The following is a 21,583-nucleotide window of genomic DNA, read 5'->3' as shown; positions in this document are numbered from 1 at the left end:
GGCAAATCTTTCATGTGATACTAAAGAGATCATTTATAAGGTTTCTCCAATATGTGCTTAAGTATGAATATCAGAAAGGTGAAAAGTTATAAATTGAGTCTTTTCACGTCAGGCCAACCAGTTATGTAAACTCTATGTTAGCATAAGGAACAGCTGCTAGAAAGGGTCACTCCAATGCATGATAAATAGAACTCTATTAAATTGGAACCTCATTCCTAGGCGGCTGCTGTGACAAGCCGTTTTTCCCCTGCCTCTCAGGAAGGAGTTTTCATCTCTTGACAATTTGACAGATGTGGCTGCACACTTTTGAGCCACCTTCCAACGCATCCCCATGATCTATTACGGTGAAGAAAGTCTCTGACAAGAAAATGAAAATACGTATGCATGAGTCCTGGCGTGGTCGAGCTCGGTGTCTCTCTGGAAACATCCCATTGTGTGCCCCTTTCCATAAAGAACAAAGGTAACAGGGTCTTACCAAAAGTGGGTCAAATTGTGGCAAAATTATTGCTGTCATGTTTCAATGCTTTTTGAAAATATTTCCACTGAAGGCTAAAATTGGGGGAGGTGGACTGCGTGATGTGTGTATTTCAAGGGATGAGGTGACATCCTAGGCTCTTCTTAAACCATCTGTCTTCTTAATGAACCTTCCCAAGACTGGCAGATAATTTCAAGAACTGACGGAGCCCACGGGAATGTAGGTTCCTTGCAGAAGCTAGCCTCTTCTATACTCACAGACCAGTGTAAGGAGACAGTATGGTCTCGCTAAGACAGTGTGGCTGAGGAGAACGTGGGCAATTTGCTTAATCTCTCTGAGCCTCAGTTTCCTTGCCTGAGAAATGGGGGTAATAATATCACTCAGGATTGTGTAAGAATTGGAAATGATCTACTGTGCATAAAATACCTGGCACGGTGCCTGGGATGTTGTGGGCCTCTCATTGTGTAGTGATGGCTGTCATTGCCGTCGGCACACGCTCACAACCCTGTTAGCTACTCGGGGCGTCCTGTCCATTTCCAGGAGGTCAGCTCTCTCACGTGCCCTTGGCCCAGTGACTCGCAGCCTTCACGCCCTGCTTTCTTTCCGGGGTCTTGGAAGTGTGTTTCCAGGTGTCCAGCAGGCGTGTTTCCCGGGCATTCACACAGACACATCTCAGATCAAAAACTAAATGCACCTCTCCCTCACCCATTCCCACAGAGAAATCAGGCTTTTCTTGCATTTCCAGAAAACTGCATACCAACCCATAATGCCTCTCTTTGTCCTCTCCAAATGTAATCTGTCATTAATTCAGTCTTTCAATTTTTTTAATTGTTTTCTCCATTCCGTCCTGATATCCCTACCCTCAGAATCAGGTCAAACAAAGCCTCCTCAAGAAAGTGATTTCTGAGTACTTAGTTATATTTGCTCACCTTCTTTTCTGTTTCTCTGTTGCCTCTTCCATGTAGTAGGCACTTGGCAAAACACACTGGATTATATGTGATCGTACACACACGTTCACATACAGAACGACACAGCCCTCGCACACAGCAGACATGAATTCTTCCTCTCCTCCCCTTATGCGATGCCCAGTGATCCCTCCTCCAGGCACACACGTGCACACACACATGCACACACACTCATTTGCAGTTTCTAACAGCAAAACAGGAAACAACTGGCTTGAAGAAAAAGATTTGGGGAAAAATGGAATATAATTCTACATTTACCTGGAATGAGAGTTAAAAACAGGAAAATAAAATAACTAAAGGCAAAAGAGGATACCTAAAAGGTTTATTGAAAAAGGCCAATGTAGTCTTGAAGCTAGTTATGGCCAAATCAACTAAAGAGAGAGGTCAATGGTATAAATCCTCAGTTCTAAATATTCCACATATATCTATTCAAATATATATATTTAATATATATCTAATATAGCCTGATTTTATACATATATTGCAAATAATAATTATATTCAGAATAGGCACCAGAAGATCAGGCATGCTACAATAAAAAATAAGATTAAATTAGTGCCATTATTATTTATTTACTTATCTATCTTACTGGTAATGACATGGTTTTGCTTCTTTAATTTTTTAAGCCTTATTGGAAGAAAGAAATATTCAGAACATTTAAAATCATTTGTATGTTAAATTATCTCAAACTAAATTCTTAAATATGTTGATGTTGTAATCTTTCACTTTGAATGAATCCTGTGACTCTTCAGTATTTATAATTGTATTAATTAGGAGACATATACTAACTTATGCCATGCATTTATAAAATGTTCGTTGAGGATAAATTTCCATTGTCAAAGATTTTTTGTATTGTCACCTTTAGAAAAAATGAAGGATGAGTTGTTTTGTTTTTTGTTTTGTTTTGTTTTTTGCAAGTCTTGATTTTGGGGTTAAATATTTAATCATTTTTAAAGCTTAAGCCAGTGTTTGAGGTTGCTGTGTATTTTCTCAGTGTTCAACACAATCCGTGGTAGAAGGATTTGGAGGAGCAGTATGACTCCTTCTGTACTCTAAGGCTGATGACAGTTTGGGGCATAGTAAAAAATGTAAGTCACTTTGTATATTTCTAGCAGTTCAATTCCTAAAGTTTGTTTCTCTATCTTTCCTAAATACTTTAAATATCTCAAAAGGAGTCTCTCATCAAAGACACTATGCGGTTAAAAATTAGTTCTCTTTATGCATTCATCAAATATCACAAGTGAGGTCTTACATTACATTAGATATACAGTGTATAAAAAAGGACAATTAGTTAATTAAATTTTTGAATTTGTGATTTCTCTCTTGTGTCTAAAACAAAAGTTTTGTGTTTACCTGCCCACCATTTAATACTAAAAATAAATATAAATATATAAAAGTAAGTTTCAAGTGAGTCTAGATGGAGGAATTTAATTAGCTATGGAATGTCAATTAAAGTGTCTCCAAAGGTCTTAAAACTATCATGGTTTTAAGTGTCACCTGTCTAGCAGTCCTTTGGTAGCCCTTCCTAACTCCTCCCTGAAATTATTCATGAGACAAGGATAAAGAAAAACTCACAACAATACTGATAACTAAGATTAAGAAAGTACCTCTTGTCAAAATCCGGTGAGATTGTTTTGTAACTATGTGGTGGGTAGAGCTCTAGTGGGAAAATTATAACATGTTCATACCTGTACTCTGGCATTTCACTTACCCTTGACTTACCCTCAGAATCTGAGGATCATGAGGAAGGGACAGCCCTGTCACTGTCACTAGCAGAGGCTTATCTCCAGACATGGACAGTGAGGCCTCTTTGGCCAACCATCACTCTGGGTCTTCTTGTACCCAAGGCAGAACAGTACAGCTTCTTGGAGTGTACAAATAAGAGATTATATTACTTGAAACAACAATATTATATTACTTGAACTTGAATGTCCTAATTTGTTTTGCTCACCTTGTGTTAATTCACTAGGAGTGAGAAGGTCTCAGCACCATCACCTTGTTTAGTGCATCCCTCTTATTGGAGTCCTCACCAAGACGCCTCAGGGGAAGCTGCCTTTTTGGAGCTTGGCTCCTGTCCAATCAGCCATCTTGAGAGTACCAATGTTGCTTTCATTCAATGCAGAAGGTAGAGAAATGTATAGCCCCTGGGGCTACATTCTTTAGAAGGGAGCGGAAAATGCTCCATGACCAATTCAGTACATGGGTGAAATCAAGTCATGTCAAAAACTGTTGCTGAATCTCCTATGTGTCCAGCGTTGTAGGAATTCAGTACTGAAGTCTATAGGAACACAAGCCTAAGAATAATACTGGTGGTGTTTTTCTACCCTTTTTCTAGACACCAGGGACCATTAGAGAAAAGTATTGTAGAAGTAATATTTTGATTTTTAGTACATGGCAGGACACATTTGATTTTTAGTATGTGGCAGGACACATACCCGTGTCCTGCCAAGTATGCAAGATCAACACTTCATTGTTGAAAAGCCAAGATTTTAGCAATTTCAGTCTTAATTTTTTTTCAAAGTCAATAATGAAATCACTTAGGGGCATGGAGTTCTTAATCGGTAAATTATAGTTTAGCTAATTGAAAGGTTTTTGAACATGTCTTCATTTACTTCTCCTTTCTCCCACTAGTCTACAAATGTATGGCCATAAAGTATGAGGAAACAAGGAGATTTTAAGTAGTGTTCTTTCTATAAGATAGTTTAAATCGTAAATATCTCTTACAGCATTACACTCCGGAAAATACATGCTATCCTAAATTGAAGCTTCCATAAAGAAAATACATTATGGTTTAAAGCAATTCAACACAGACTATTTTACTGGACAGGTTATAGGAAAAGTTCCATTTTAAATATTTCTTACTTCAACTGGTATTTCCAGATCCCCGAAGTCTTAATGACAATCTCCTAATGCCCAGAAATAGCTTTTTTGTGTTTCTAGTGCTTTAGTGAGGCATCACACCCACGTGATTGCTGTGGTATTGTGAGTCATGATGTGTCTCTAAATATTAGAAGGGGTACACACACACACACACACACACACACACGGCCCTGCCTAGAATAACAAGGCTGAGCACCTTGAAAAAGGCCATGAAATGGTCTTTTCTTCCCACAAGGGCCACTCTTTATGATTAAAACATGAGTTTTCAAATATCCTACAACAGACTGCTGCTCCCTGGAGATGCCAGAAGAGCTGGGGCAGCAATCAAGTTGAGTGGTTAGCAATCAAGTTGAAGCAGGGAAGTCCTGACTGGTAGCGTTTGCTAATTTCCATGGTGCAAATGTTCCCATCATGGCCAACTTCAAGTCGCCAACGTGACATTACTAAACAGGAAGGTGGGGGGAGAGGAACACAGTTCCAGCTCCAGCACTGGTGGGACAAAGTGTGCTCCCCTTTACCCTCAGTTAGAGATGGCTTATACCTACACCCATGTATACGTAAACACTTGCAAAATTTTGTTTGCAGAAACTGTTATTTTTTGATGTCTCTGTCTGACGCACATAGTTTCCAAAATCACTGCAGAGGAGAAGAGTGGGTTTCAAGAAGGTATGCCCTTTGTCAAAGTGACACATCCACAGTGACACATCACTTCCATTTTGGTGCTAGTGGTGAGAACCAATCACATTGCCCCACTTCAATGCTAATAAGCTGAGGGATGTAGGTTAGCTCTATGCCCAGGATGAAGAAACCAGCTTGCTGGGTATATTATCTTTGGCTTAACAATAAAGCACACTAAATCTTAGTGGCTTATAAAGAGGACACTATATTTTGCTCATGAATTTGTGGATAAGCTGAATAGCCCTGCCAGTCTCAGCCAGTCTCACCTGAGCACAGCCGAGCTCACCGTGCGTCTGCAGTCAGCCGCTCAGCAGCTGGCATCTCTGCTTCTGGGATTGGTTGGCTGCCAGTTGAGGTGAAGAGGACAATGGTGCCCATGGCCACCATGCAACAGGCTAGGCTGAGGTGTTAATGTGGTGGCTCAGGGCTCCAAGAGGAGCAAGAGTAAGTGCTAAAGCGCAAGTGTTTTCCAAGCCTCTGCTTGCTTCACTTTTGCTACCATCTCACTGACCAAAACAACTCGCACAGCTGAGTCCAGAGTCAGCATGGAGGATGCTGCCAAGGGTGTGGATACAGGGAAGTGGATTCAACTGGAGGCCACTAGGCTGTTCCACACAGGCTGAGAGAAATTTGAAAATCACTGGCTTAATATAATAATCAATCCCGCTTAGTGGTGTTTGTTTTCCACTAGGCATGTGTTTCTTTTTGTTAAAATCTGGTTTGTGTTGTAGAGTCAGGAACTGGTGATTGAAAAATATTAATAATAATAATAAATATTTGTTTGTCAATTTATAACTTGACATCTAGCCTTACTCTTACAGAGGAAAAAGGCCAACAGATAAAAGGATCTTCTGAAACCCCACTTTCTTCTTCCAACACTTTGACTTCCAGGTGTCCGGATTCCCTTACTCAGCTTTCTATTCCAAGAAAGAGAGCAAACCACTGTTAAGGTGTGACAGCTGGCAGGGCGTACATGGACCTCATAGATTCTCATTGCCTTTGTTGGGAGTTACGTGTGGATTTTCTTCTGTCCTGGCTCACTAAGGACATGCCAGGGACAGACAGATTGAAAAGGCAGAGTCTCTAAGGACATCCATTGATTCTGTCTTCAGTATTGATAGAAGTATGTTACATTTTAATACAAATTATTTTTATTGGACAGAATTGTTTTGTATATCAATTGTAGAAGTAATGAATATCCTGATGTCTTCTAAATAAGGGAAGCCAAAGATGTACCACTTGCAAATGGGAGATTTATTTTAGGTTTTAGGCATTTAGTCTTTTACATTGTGTTCTTGTTCTTATACTCATGAAAGATGATGTTCTTGTTCTTATACTCATGAAAGCTCATATGAAAGATGCTTTCTGAGAATTTCATCTTGTAATTGCATTGTTTTCTAAATGTGCTTATTTTTGAAATCCAATTAAAACACAACTTTTAGTATGTGGCTGATGCAATGTTCAATGGGTAAAACTTTTTTTTACTAAGATAGGTTATTTTATTTGCCTAAGCAGTAATATAAAGAAAGATTTGATTTCTGAGCTGTACATTATCCTAATTTATATTGTGACCTCCAAGGCCAAAAGTTTGGTTTTTTGGATGTTTGTCTACAAACTTCAGAATTTTTAAGGCACTATTTCATAGGAAAAATTACTGGAGAAATATAGAATAAATAACTAAAATAGAAAGATTCCCTGTGAAGTACTTAAACATATATACCATAAAAAAAGAGATAGCTTTAGACCTTTTTGAAAGTCTATAAATTTTCATGGTCCATCTCATAATCAGTTATTTCTTCCACTTGAGTTCTTATACCTTCTTGCCCTTCCCATAAACAACTATTTCCCAATATAGAAATAATAGTAAAAGTTGTGGAGTACAAGATGCCTGCTATGGGCTAGACTTTCTACTAAATAATCTCATTTATATACATGTTACAACCTAGACATGTGTATGTTATTATACCCATTTCTCAAATGAGAAAACTGAGTCAAAGAGGGATCAAATTAGGCCTACAGAACCAAGATTTAGCCTCAGCTTGGCCTGTCCTCAAAATTGGCATTTCATTACATCATGGCAATCTTACACTTTTCTATAAAGAACAGATTATCTTCAGCTTTCAAATACAGGGTTCATGTACTTATAGCTTCTATTCAACCACAAACTCTTGGTTAGGAAGCTGCTTTTCATTCTTTTTTAACATATAGAGCAGTATCAGGTGAATTTTGACAGCCTAATAGAAGGCAAGAGAGTACCTGCTTTGGACTCAGAACATCTGAGACTACTTCCTAACTTTGTGAGCTTAGAAATCTGCTTATGTTTTCTACGCCTATTTCTCCATAAGCAAAATAGGATGCAAAAGTACCTCAATCTCACAGGTTTTTGAGAATTAAATGGTGTTATTACATCAGCATGCAATATGTTTGGAATGAAGCATGGCACAAACCAAGCACTCAAAGAAACATCAGCGCGTATTTTGATAATATGTCATGTTCTTGTCCATTTTAATTGCATAAGGAGCCCTACCCATGTTTGGTGTAGACTTCACAGTCTCTTGAGAGCTTTCATTTCACAGTAGCATTCAGAACTAATGCATTAATAAATAAAAGTGATCTTTCTTGCTTTTTTGCCTGAGGATGGACTCAGGACCATTGTTCCAGACCCGTTACTTTCTGAAACAAAGTAAGATGAAAGCTTTGTTTGCTGTCATGAATTTTGTATTTATAGTAATACATTTTACAGAGACCTCTAATGGCAAGTCACCTTGTGTGTAACCCTCTGGTTAGGGAGAATTTTTTTGTACTGGGCACTCGTTTACAACCATGTTTTTAGGAGAAGATTTGAGCTGGTGTCTGGCAAAATCACTGACAGTGCTGTATTAGTTTCCTATTGCTGCTATAACGAATTTCCATAAACTTAGTGATTCCAAACAATACAAATTTATTATTTTATAGTTCTGCTGCACAGGTCCAAAATGGGTTTTACTAGGCTACAAGCAAGATATCAGCAAGACTGCATTACATTTGGAGACTCTAGGACAGAAATAGTTTCTTTGCCTTTTCCAGGCCACCTGAATTCCTTCACTTTATGAAAGAGTCTGTAAGAGTGTCTTCATAATGCCCCCAAATGGTTGAAAAACTAACACATGCTTTTGTCTTTATGAAGCCAAACTGTTTTCATTGATTCATTGATTTTTTTTGAAAGAAATAAAACACGTTTTATGATCGAATAAGCACTAAATCAGACTGTGATACACTTCACAGGCAATCCACTGAGAGTACAAGGACAGAAAGAAATCTCATCATTTATAAAGCCAGGCAGATATAATCCATTGCACACATGTTTTCAAAACAAATGATATGGTTTAGTTGATTTTTGATCTTGGTGTTGGGTGATGGTGGTGGGAAGGTTGGCAGCCATTTTTGTGTTATAATACATTACAGTATTACAGCCAATATTTGTTGTATTCTATTTTAGTCATTACTGACTTTTAAAATCATGAAATTGTGAAGTTGCAAATAATTTCATAGGTCACCCAATTTAACCTACTATTAAGGAGTATCCTCTATAACAGTGCTTCTCAAACTTTAATATGTACTCGAATCACCTGGGACCATATTAAAGGTACAGATTCTGAGTTGATAGCTCTGAGATGGAACCTGAGTTCCTGAATTTCTAATAAGCTTCCAGGATGCTGCTGGTCCAGGGAGCACACTTTGATTAGCAAGGCTGTAAAGCACTCCTGACAAATATTGCTGCCTTGGGGATGATTCTCTTATAGTCTCTTTGTATTTTGGTAATACCAACTATTACATATACGAATAAGTAGTTTTTGAATCAATGCCAAAATAATGACAAATCCAAAACTTGTCTTATTTTTTAAAGATGCAAACCAAAATGACATTGCAATTGAAGGAACTTTAAAAAATTGAATGAAGAACCTTATATAAAATATATATAAATAAAAAATACACATATACCTATATGTACATATATATGTACACACAACTCTCTATATATGTGTGCATCTGTCTTTATAGATAAGTAGATAGATTCTACATCCATATTAAATAATGCAATTATAGAACACCTCATTATATAATATTTTAAAGTATTGATTCATATTTAACATTTTCCTTTATATTGATTTTTATTAGAAAATAAAAATTGAAGGGTGCAAATTTGGATTGTACTATAGATATAGGCATGAGTATAAATGTAATGTCAACAGGTCTTTTACATTAAGGAAGCCAATAGCCAGTTCCAAACATTGGCTGAATTGAATTGAGTTGAAGTGGTCCATGCCGCTAGGTCTAATTTAAAGCTGGAGTTATTGATTTTAATATTTAAATTTAGCTACTGCACATACTTATCACCTTAATTTTTTTTAATATTGGAAGTTATTACTTTGGAGAAAGTCAGCCAAGCAATGATGATTATAGTGTATCAAAATCCATTGTAAGTGATTATTTTAATGACTCTGCACCAACAGGGACACGTAGACATTCAGACAAAAAACAACCTAATTATAATGACAGCACCAAAGTGAAGCTGTGACAGTTACAAAACCAATTTAAAAGTTTTTTGACAGCCATGGCTAAAAGCTTTGTTTGGCCCTTCCAGTAATAACAGTTTACTTAAGACATAAATCCACAGCTAAGGAAAATAGAAAGAAAGTTGTGGCTTTTCTGTCATGCAGATGAAATGGAAATCAGTTGAAATGTTTTTAACAGAACATTGTGTTGAAAAGAATATGGAAAAGGAATAACAGTTATGGAATTTAACTCTCACAATGCAAGAAAGACTAAATAACAGTAAAAATTCTAATGAGAATAGGAACTTGCCAACTGATTTGCTTATCTATGTTATGAAGGTCAGTAGTTCCTGCAAGTAAATCGATGTGCATGTAAACATGTTGATTGGCAGTTCTGGAATTTGGAATTGCCTATAAAATAAACTCAAAGGCAATGGACAGAAGAATGCATCAATAGTCATGGTGACAGGAAGCCTTACTAAAAATCTGCTTTCCAAATGGCTCTGACAATTCTCAAATTATTTGACCCTTAGTACCTATGTTTATCCCATTTGGTTCTGGACCTAGTCTGATATGCAACATAATTAATTCTTTGCCCTCGGGCAATTATTTTCTCATTCTGGAACAGAAAAATGCTTGGTTCACAGAACTGCATTTTATTTTTACTGCAAACCTTAATAGGATGCTTATAAGGTGCAATCACTGTTCTGAGCACTTTACAAATACTGACTCATTTCAAATTGATAACCCTTTGGAGTGGGTACCTTTATCTCCACTTTACTGATGAGAAAACTGAGGCACAGAGAGGTTTAAGTAACTTGTCCAGGGCCACGAAGCTGGTAAGTGGTGGGGTTTCAGCTCCAGGCACTTGGGCCCAGAACCCTTGCTGTTAATGAGGACTGCAGGGTAAGGAAGACCCTGTGAGACATATACATAGATGCGTAGAGATGGGCAGTGCTCAGAGGAGGCTTTCCTTGTCCTCTCATCTCATTTTCAGGCTGTGCTTTAGTTAGGCTCTTGTAGTTGCAAAGACTGAAGAATTCTCAGGTCAGATCAACCGGTAAGGAAGGATGTCCATGAATAGAGAGAAACGAGACCTCGGAAAGAGGATGTGTGATGGCTCCAGTCCCTGGGCAGTTGCCACCAAGAGATTTTGTGTCTCAGTGGCTTGTTGTTAGTGGCTCAGTTCCTTTCAATAGATCAGCTTTTCTCTCCTCCTGTTGCTCAGAACCTGCAGCCTCTACTTTCTCCATTTAGATATTCCCTACCCCGCAGTAGGCATCGGGCTCCAGAATGGACTTTAAGTAGATTTGGGTACAGAGCCTGGTTCTACTGTGTACTTGCTGTGTGACCTTGGAAAATGGCACAGTCTCTGAACTCTCTGTGAAATGTGATATATATCTCTCTATGTAGGGCTATGGTGAAGATTAAAAGAGATAAAATAGCACACATATAATATGGCCTGGAACACAGTATTCATTCAATACATGGTAGCTATTAGAATAATATTCATTATTTTAATGCTTAATTATTTCCATCTCAGTGTGGGCAGTAGACTTGGACTGGACTTGGTTCAAATATTGGGTCCATCTTCAATATTTGTGTGGCAGTGGGCAAGTTATTTAACCTCTTTGAGCCTCAGTTTCCTTATCTATAAAATTAGAATAACTTCCTAGGGTTGTTATAAGCTAACTTATGTAAAGCACCTAGAACAACGCTAGGCACATAGTAAGTACAATATAGATGACAGTTGTTACTTGCTGTAGTATAATGTTCAACAAATATTTGTGGAAGTGATAAGTAAAAAAATAAATAAATCTTAGGTTTTCCCCACTTTGGCAGTTGTAGGATCATCTCTAAAATGGTTTCATCCACAGTTTTCTGTCAACACAGAATAAAACAATACTTGTTTTGTCTGAAGAGCTTTTTAAAAATCATTGCTCCATACAGTTAGCCAATAAAAGTTAAGGTGCAAGCTATACACAAATTAAATGAAATATAATTCCATTTTTAACCAAAAGTCTCAGGTATTTTTAGCTGCCTACAGGAAAGATTTCCTCGCTCACACTCTTCAGAGGTAAAGAACATTGAGTAATTTATCTTTGAAGCCCGGTTTTGCAAAGCAGCATATCACAAAGGCACTGTTGACCAAGGTCTAAGCATGCTAGTTAAATTTATTCATGAGGTTTATTTCTTTGTTAAGTGTTTATCTGTTTTGCCTCCTCAGAAAATGATGCGGTCGTCCGTTTTCCACATGTTTATCCTGAGCATGGTGACCGTGGATGTGATAGTAGCTGCCAGCAACTACTACAAAGGAGAGAACTTCCGAAGGCAATACGACGAGTTCTACCTTGCAGAGGTGAGCAGCTCAATGGAGCGCTGATCACTTTTCATGGTGAAGATGAACCTGGGATAGTGTCTTTTATAGACGTGAAAATTAATCTGTTTATTAATTACTTGACTTCCATGAAAACTAAATCGTCTGCTGCTTAAGTGTTTCCTCTGGTCACTGGGTTGCCTGATTCATTTCCTGTCACCATGGGCCTGAGTAATCTTCCTCACAGTATGTCGCCTTGCCAAGGTAACCCTTTTTCCCTGGGTCTTATTCTTGTGATCTTGCTGTTTTCCTATCCCTCTCTTATTTTCTCTCTCTTTCTCATGTTGCATTAGCTGTTTCCTACTAAGTGTAATCAAGCACCCATTCAGAAGATTGTAAATAAGCAAGTCAGCTCAACAATACCTAGAAGGGGGCTGGAGGGAAACTTAGAGGGATAATCTAATAATTACTGCACTTAGGAACAGGTGTTAACAACCTGCAATAAAGATTCCAAATCAGTAGCAGGTAGGTTTAGCCATTAGGTAAGCCTCTCTCTAGCATCCTACATACCATATGAGAGTTTTGGAATAGTGCTTCTTATTGATTATGTAATGTTGTTAATATTTGATTCTTAATATTTTTAATGATTTCCAAAAACCAGTGTATTTCAATGTGAAAAAAATTATATCTAAAATATATCTTAGAATTCAGTGGTTATATATATATTTATGAAAAAACTGATTGACATACAGAAACTCATTCATCATGTAAGTGAGGTAGACATATACAGCTGTGCTATACTGCAATAAACCCCATATGTGAAAAATTAAAATTAAAAGACATAAAATCACAATTTGATTATATTTATTACAAAAGCATTTTTCACATAAAATATCAATTTGCCACATAATTGAGCTCTCCTAGATACCCAGAATTCTCTCAGTGCATTTAAAAATGGATTTGATTAATTAATTAAAATTCGGTCTACCTACACACAAGCTTTTCTGAAAAAGAATTGATTATATATACCTATTTGGTATGAACATCTCTGTGGAAAACTTTTAAGTGGTCCCTTACGAATTCCTCTCTTCATGGAGGTTTGTTTTCTGGATCAAAATATGATTAATACTAACCTTTTACTGAAGTACAGTCTCTGTGACGCAACGCTTGCCTAACAGCTCCCTGGTATGTTGTGGAGCTTGCAGGCTAGCCAGAAGAATACACAGTAAACCAGATGATTGTTATGCTGTGGAGAACTAGTGACAAGGACTCATGAAGAAATTGCATCCAGCCCAACACCTACAAAATAGGTATAATGTTGCTGAAAATCTAGCACACAAAGATTGAGTTGTCATTAAATGCAGAGGGAAGGGCCAGGCGCGGTGGCTCACGCCTGTAATCCTAGCACTCTGGGAGGCTGAGGCAGGTGGATTGTTTGAGCTCAGGAGTTCGAGACTAGCCTGAGCAAGCACGAGACCCCGTCTCTATTAAAAATAGAAAGAAATTATCTGGCCAACTAAAAAATATATATAGAAAAAATTAGCCAGCCATGGTGGCGCATGCCTGTAGTCCCAGCTACTCGGGAGGCTGAGGCAGTAGGATTGTTTAAGCCCAGGAGTTTGAGGCTGCTGTGAGCTAAGCTGACGCCACGGCACTCACTCTAGCCCGGGCAACAAAGCAAGACTCTGTCTCAAAAAAAAAAAAAAAATAGCAGAGGGAAACCTGGACCAATAGTAATATTTGCAGGTGGATTTCTGACACGAGGATAGAACATTGAAGGAGTGCCCACTGAGTGATTCCTGTGTCCCTGTGAAGTGTGAAACACAGACTGCATCCAGTCTGATGATGAGACAGAGCATGGAAAGCTGGAGTAGAAAGAGAAGAGGGAAAAGGTACTGTGGAGTAAGCAAAAAATTAATTAAAGATCCAGCACATGCAACACTAAAGGTCCAGCTGGATTTGGAGATTACAAATTTATGATGATACCAATTTAGACAGATATGTGACTTTTTAGGCCTTGTATATGAAGGAGAAAAGGCAGTATTTAAGTGAATACACTTTAGGGTTGTTTTTAGGTGGGTGGGGGGGAGAAAAAAAGAAATAAAGGAATATGAGTGACTAGCAGAGGAGTTGAAATAATAACCCTGTGGTCTAGGCTGGATTAAAAAGAATAGAAGCTAAGAGGAGAATGAAAGAGCAAAAGGGAAGGATTAAAGATACCCATATGGTTAAAGAACAGGTATGGTTGAAATGATGGAATAAGAGAGCTAGAAGGTAAGTTTGTGATTAGAGTGGGATCCAGGATTTTACAGTTTCAGAGTAATTCTGAGTAATGATATACAAAATCTAGGATGTCATATGGATGTGAGTGGCTTAAACATATTGCTGGAGTCAAGGCAAAAAGGGAAAGCACTGTCAAAGCTAAGGTGCTGGCTGACTCTTCATGTGGACAGTGAGGTCATTCAGGGCGAGGCCAGTTCTTGGAGAGAAGGGTGGAGTTGCGGAGCAAAGTCAAGGGGCATGTGAGAGTGACTACTGGACAGATGGTAGAAGGAAGCCCCAGGGGAGTGGGTAAGGGAGTGTTTTAACCTCACCGAATACATCTCAAAGGAGTGTCAGAGAGTAATGGGGCATCTCTTCCTCGTCCTCTCCTTGTGCTACGTGGGGCATCAGAGCATGAACAAACCCTTCTGGAAAGGGCCGTGGGGGGAACTCATGCTTTCGGAAGAGAATTGGTTGAAGCACTTATATAGGAAGCAGATTCTGTGAAGGGTGATGGAGAATGTAGAGGAGACCCAAAGCCCAGGTTCTGGGTAGAGAGAGGTGGAAAGACAAGTGAAGTGGAAGAATTATACAAGAGTATTAGAGTCAGAGGTTAAAGGCTGGCGACAAAATTGCTGGGGAATGCAAACAGAAATGAGCACAGGTGATTGGGATCATGCTGATCTCTCTGGGAGGGGTAATGTGTATCTGACATAAGAAATTACATTCATATTGCTTTTGCAGCCCAGCCCAGAGGGGGCGCTAGGACATACTAAACCAGTGCTGTAGAACAAGTGAATAGGCCATCTACTCTGGGAACAAAAAGGAAGGGAATTCTTTAGTAAATTTTACCTAATTTTTTCACATACAAAATTGGCCTCTTTCCTAATATGTTCATGTATATTAGATGATTTATCATCACACTGTAAGAAATTCCAACAAAATGTCAAATAAGTTAACACTACAGAGTTCACTGATTACTCTTTAAGTGCATTGGTAAAGTCCAGGGGTAGTTGATAAATCCTTGACATTTTTTGTGTGTGTGTAGTATTAAAAATAAAAATATCCTCAACAACAGAGAGACAGGATTGTACAGTAGAATCCAGTATGTATTATGTGTCCAATAATTGTTGTCCCTTTCCCAAACCACTGAAAGTAAATTTGGTTTTAATGAACCAGGTAGTGAGATAAGTTTTAGAGATCTAATTTACAGTGTAGTGCCTATAGCTGACCACATATACTTAAAACTTTCCAAGAGTGTAGATCTTATGTTAAGTGTTTTTACCTCACCAAATAATGATAATAATAATAGAGGGGGCAGGAGGAAACTTTGGGAGGTAATGGATATGTCTATGGCATTGACGGTAATGGTTTCACAGGTGTATCCTTATTCCCAAACTCATTAAGTTGACATGTTACATAAATACAGCTTTTAACATGTCAATCATACCTCAGTAAAGTGGTAAATAAATGAACTAACTAAATAACTGACTCTTTGAAATCCTGGAAGGAAAATAAGTAAATAAACTAGGTTGTGATGCTTTAGTTCACTTAACCTTCTAGACCACATCAGTTTATTCTTGAACTACTTAAGCATTCAGAATTTGTTCTACTTCCTTGATTGATTTTGGGTGTTTGAGTTTCCCAAAGTAGGTTTTGTTTTTATTCAAATTACACTGTCATTTCTCTTTGTGTTGGAGACTTATACATGAGCCAAACTGATTTGTTTCAAAGGAGTATGGATAAATCATTTTATTTAAACTTACGTTTTAATGAAATACTCTCTTTTTATAAAGTTTATAAAGATGGCTTGAGTGTAGGTCAGGGGTCAGCAAACTTTTTCTTCAAGAGCCAGAGAGTAAACATTTTAGGCTTGTGGACCATCTTTCTCTGCCTCAACTACTCCACTCTGCCATTGCTGTGCAAAAATGAGTGTGATCTCAGTATGGTTGTTTTTCAATAAATCTTTATTTACAAAAATAAGCTGTGGGCTGGATTTTGGTTTAAGCTATAGAAACAGAGAGCATGGTCAACTAACATTCTCATGTGTTAAATCCAAGCATATTAATATGTAATAATTAAAATGGTTGCAATAATAGTTATCATTTTTTGGATGGCCTATTATGTGCCAAGTACCTTAGGAAATTCATTGTCTCATTTAACCCTCAAAACAGCTGCAATAATAGCAGTTCAAGTTGGTGGATTATAATGATGCAGTAATTAAGGCAATAGCATTATGTATCATTCTGGAAAGTTTATTTTTAAAATAGATCACAACAAGTCATGAGCTTTTTTTTTTTTTTCTTTTTTTTTTTTTTTGAGACAGAGTCTCGCTTTGTTGCCCGGGCTAGAGTGAGTGCCGTGGCATCAGCCTAGCTCACAGCAACCTCAAACTCCTGGGCTTAAGCGATCCTACTGCCTCAGCCTCCCGAGTAGCTGGGACTACAGGCATGCACCACCATGCCCGGCTAATTTTTTCTATATATATTTTAGTTGGCCAGATAATTTCTTTCTATTTTTAGTAGAGACGAGGTCTCGCTCTTGCTCAGGCTGATCTCGAACTCCTGACCTTGAGCTATCCACCCGCCTCGGCCTCCCAGAGTGCTAGGATTACAGGCATGAGCCACCGCGCCCGGCCTAAAGCTTAGGACGGCACCCAGTATTCCAGGGCGGTCTCCCATCCAAGGCCTGACCTGGCCCTACCCTGCTTAGCTTCCCAGATCAGACGAGATCGGGCGCCTTCAGGGCAGTGTGGCCTTAGACTCATGAGCTTTTAAAGAAATAATTTTCTACATATTCTAGAATAAATTATTTAGGAAATCTAAAATAAACTATACCCATTAGGAGTCAACTCAAAATCTAAAAACCACCCTTTAAGAATAAATTAAGCTGCTTAGCTTCTGTTGTGAAGCTGGGGGCTTGTTTTGTTACTTTGAATTAATTAACCTAAATTTAGAATTACTTAAAAAAAACAGGAAAATTTTTCTTTACTTTCTAGCCTATGCAAAAGCATAAAAAGGTAAAGATTGATCTTCCTCTGTAAGAATTTTAATTTTTCATTTTGATCTAAGAGAATATATTATTATTGCACATAAAATTATATTTTACAATGAACACAATTACATTTTATAATGTACATTCTTGTGTTCTTAAATAATAAAATTTGAACAATAATTTTCTTGTGATTGTTATTAATGTATAGAAATATATAAATATATCTGCATATTAGGCTATACATTTAAGAAAATTTGTCAGCACTGTGTATTGTTATACACAGATTAACAGTGTTAACAAAATTTATCTTTTAAGAAACTCACAGACTGATACTAGAGGTAAAACAAGGAAGCAAGCCATCCTAACAGAGAAGCCAACTGTTTTATTGCCCAAAGTTAGCTCTGTTTGTCCTGCTAGCATTACCCCCAGGTTCTTTGGTTTCCTCTGGACCTACCTGAATGGGGAGCTGAGCCCTCTTCCAGCTCCTAGTGTGAAGTTTTAATGAGCATGTTCACATTTACTAATGAAGCCAGAGAGGAGAGAGAAGAGAATTCTGTGCCACATACCCCACAGTAAATGAACTAAAGCTCCGCTTTCTTCCAAGGCTGTCTTTACCTCCTTCTCAGTCCACTCCAACTTGTCATCCAGACAGGCAGGCTCTCCCCTTTCCACCTGTGCATAGCAATTCCACTCCACCCACCCCCGGACTTGCGTTTCCCACTTGCTCTTTGCTCAGCAAAACAAAAAGTCCTGCTTAATTAAGAGGATCTAAGTTCCTCAGAAAGGAAATTAGTCATCATTCACTGTTACTTGAGCCTTCTTGGTGCCCCACACTAAGTATTTCTTTCAAATACATTCAGAATCTCCCTGCAGAGATTTCCCGTGAACATAAGATTCTTCATCTCATTCCATTTATAAAGACAGAACACAAAGGCAGGAGTACCTAATACCCTTCTGTACACGTCAATTGTGCTTGGTGATGGGAAATCAGAAGCAAATAAAGTAAAAAAATACATGGCCATAGATTTGTGACTCCAGGGACTTCTTTCCACTTTTATGAGTTGTAGTTCCATGAGACTCTTAAGGAATTATCTGGTATAATCCTGGAGGAGGTTTAGATCTAAAATTTATAGAAATTAAGTGATTTATTAAAGAAATTTTAGTGGATCTAGAGTAAAAAACTAAGAAAAATTCCCAAGTCAGTGTTTGTCTCAATGCATCACACCTATACAAGCAATTTTAGTTATGAAATCCATGTTTCCAGTAGATGCAGAAATCATTCTCTGTTGCAGTAGAGAACTAAAATATTTATTAAGTCATCTTGTCAGACGGGATGAGTCACAATCTGCTGAAGGTGCTAGATCTTTGAGAGAACTTGTAGTTTGAGAGAATTAGTGTTGTTTCTAAAAGGGATTATTGGCCAAGTAAAAAGGTGCAAAGACTAAATTAATCTTACATTAATAAGATTTAGGCAGGGTTAAATTTATGTCAGGGACCTAGGATGTCAAAAGCAACCATTAGCCTTAATGTGTTAATATGGTTATTTTGCCAGATTTTTTCCTACATTTCTTTCTTTAGTTTTCCTTTTATTCAAAGTTCCTATACTTTGAAAATCTGTGACTTTTCTTTTTTTACTTCTTTCTTAATTATCAAGTATTTCATAAATTCAGCATGTAAAGAAAATGGTATAATCTATATTTGCATGTCCACCACCCAGCTTTTTAAAAATTAATAGTTTTTCATGTTTAGTTCAGATTGTTCATTCAGAAATAAAACATCACGAGTAGAAGTTCTCTGGGTACCACTTCTGGATCTCATTCTTCTCCCTAATGTACAGAGAACCACATTCATCATCTCAATGCATGTTTTATAACAGTCTAAAGTATCAATATGCGACTTGGTTTTCTCTTTCACTCATCATTATGTTTGGGAAATAAATTCATTGGGATATATGTTTATTTATCTTGTATATGAATATAATGGCAGTGGTTAGTTCAATTGCTTTGAACGTATGCCTGGACTTAAAATTGCTAGGTTGTAGGATATGATCAAATTCAAATTCACTAGATATTCCTAAATTGCACTTCAAAGTGGTTATATCAATTTACATTTCTACCAGGACATATGAGCAGCTCTACTTAATGCTAAATTTTTTCTGTGTTCAAGATTTTTAATTTTCATTAGTCTGATATAAATAATCATTTTAAATACATATTTTTTGATAGAGGTTTGACATTTTTTCCATATTATTGGTTCCTGCTCTATGAATTTACATGTTTGATGTGGACTCTAATTGTTTTTCAGTTATCTGGTAATAGGCAGTGCAGCCGTCTCCCAGCCTGCAGCTTGTCTTTGAACTGTTATTTGCTGTAGTTTTACAAGTAATTAGCTTTAATCTTGTAAGATTTAGTGCTCTTTAATTTCTGGCTTGGTGCTCTTTGCGTTTTATCTATACCAGAGTCGACAGAGACATTCTCCTCGATTAAAGTCTAAGAGTTTTAAATTTGTGATTTTTTTCCATTTCAGTCTCCAATACGTTTGGAATGAGATAAGAAGTCCAATTTTTTCCCATATGTAAACATTGTCCTTCTAAGATTCGTTGAAAACTTCACCCTTTCCTCACTTCTGTAGGGCCACCTCTGTCATGTGTCAGGCTTGCACATGTGCACAATTCTGTTTCTAGACACTTTGGTCTGTGCGTCTAAATGTCCAAACTTTAGCTGATAAAATAGTGTCATAAGTGCTATCCTTTATAATGGACCTTTTTATCTCTTAGGGCAAGCTCCCTAATGTTGGTATTCTTCAGATTTGCTTTACCTGTTCTTAGTCTTGCCATGTCTGCTCTACCTTATGGAAATTTAACCAGTTTTACTAATGAGATTTAATTGATGTTAAGGACTTCTCTATTCAGGTTATTCAGGTCTTCTTTAATTAGTTTTTCAATAATCCTTTGTAATTTTCTCCAAAGGTCTTACACACCTTTTGTTAGATTTCTGTGTATATATCTATCCTACAGTTTCTTTTATGAATGGTAATTTCAATTAAATTTTTATCGATTATTGGTGACATAGGAATGATAATGACTTTTGTATGTTGACCTCATTCATATCCAGCAACTTTACTACAATTTCTTGTTGGTGATAATTTGTCTATAGATTTGCTTGGAATTTCCGTGTAGATAATAATATCATCTGAAATTAAGGTTTTGTTTCTTCTTTTCTAATTATATTTCTTTTTTCTTTCTTCTTTCATTGTCCTGGCTTGGGTCTTAATAAAATGTTGAATAGAAGCAGTGACAGCAGACATGCTGGGCTTGTTTCTGTCTGTTGACTTGAATGCTTATCATTTTGCCATTAATTTGTTTGTAGGTTTTTATAGATGTCTTTTATAATGTTAATAAAGTTCACTTCTATTTCTAGATTGCTAAGAGCGTTTCTCATGATGAGTTGTTTTTATCCAGTTCTCTTCTACATCTATTAAGGTGACTACACAGATCTTTAATTTCTTAGTGCAGTATATTAGAATAATAGTTATTCTGTTTCTGAACTATTTTAGACTCCTGGGACACTTCATTTTGTACCAGTATTTTTAATACACAAATCCAATATGCTGTCATTGTATTTAGGATTTTTTGAATCTCTGTTCATAAGGATAGTTGTTCTATGATTTTATTTTCTTTTGCATTGCTAATCTGGTTTTGTTAGGAAAGTTATACTTCCTTTCTAAAATGAAATAAGTACATTTTCTTCTTTTTCTCTCCTGTGAAGGAGTCTCTATAAAGTTCCTTTGGAACACCACCTAGGCCTGGGGTTTGCAGTGGGGTCTCTGGTGGTGAAGAGGGAGACAAGACACTTTGATTAATGACTTATTTTATGGTTTAATTTTTATGGTTTATTGGCTTTATGGTTTATTTCCTGCTATTTATAGAGTTGTTAATTTTAAGCAATGTTTCACATTTACACAGTATGCTCTCAGGATGTTTACAATCCCTACTGCATCTGAAGGTGTCATCCTTTTTGCTACCAATATTGTTGATTCATAACTTTCTTTTTTATATAAGTCAGTGACTTCTCATGCTAATTACCTGGAGTTGGGCCAGACTGCACAGGTTGAGGGCATGGTCCCCTACAAAACTGCCCTGGCTTGAGACACCAGGGCAAGCCTGGGGGTTTCCAGGGCCTCCCTTACATATGCCAACAGGCTAGAAATTCAAGGGTTCCCACCAGCCTTTCCAAGTTTGATAATTTGCTAGAACGACTCACGAGAAACCAAGGAAGTACTATATTTATGATTACATTTTTATTTCAGCAAAAAGGATATAAATTGGAGACAACCAAAAGAAGAGAAAGGTAGGGCAAGGTCTTGGGTGGGGTGGGGATGGGGTCCCAAATGTGAAACTTCAATGTCTTCTCTCCAGAGCCAGCACACATCACTCTCTGAGCACACGGATGTGCAACAATGTGCAAACTGACAACCA

General features: G+C 37.4%; 1 protein-coding gene across 4 annotated transcripts in view; it reads left to right on the top strand.

Annotated features, from left to right (window-relative positions):
- The window catches only part of NALCN (sodium leak channel, non-selective), a 328,066-nt gene that overhangs the window by 134,006 nt on the left and 172,477 nt on the right, over positions 1–21,583 (top strand). For all 4 annotated transcript variants that reach the window (XM_069467070.1, XM_069467067.1, XM_069467069.1 and 1 more), the window contains one exon: positions 11,761–11,892. In XM_069467070.1, the coding sequence (XP_069323171.1) occupies positions 11,761–11,892 (132 nt within the window). The remainder of the gene's footprint in view (positions 1–11,760; positions 11,893–21,583) is intronic.

The sequence above is a fragment of the Eulemur rufifrons genome, chromosome 4, assembly GCF_041146395.1.
Source record: "Eulemur rufifrons isolate Redbay chromosome 4, OSU_ERuf_1, whole genome shotgun sequence".
Taxonomy (NCBI): domain Eukaryota; kingdom Metazoa; phylum Chordata; class Mammalia; order Primates; family Lemuridae; genus Eulemur; species Eulemur rufifrons.
The sequence above is the reverse complement of the archived record's forward strand: the minus strand, read 5'-3'. Positions and strand labels throughout refer to the sequence as shown.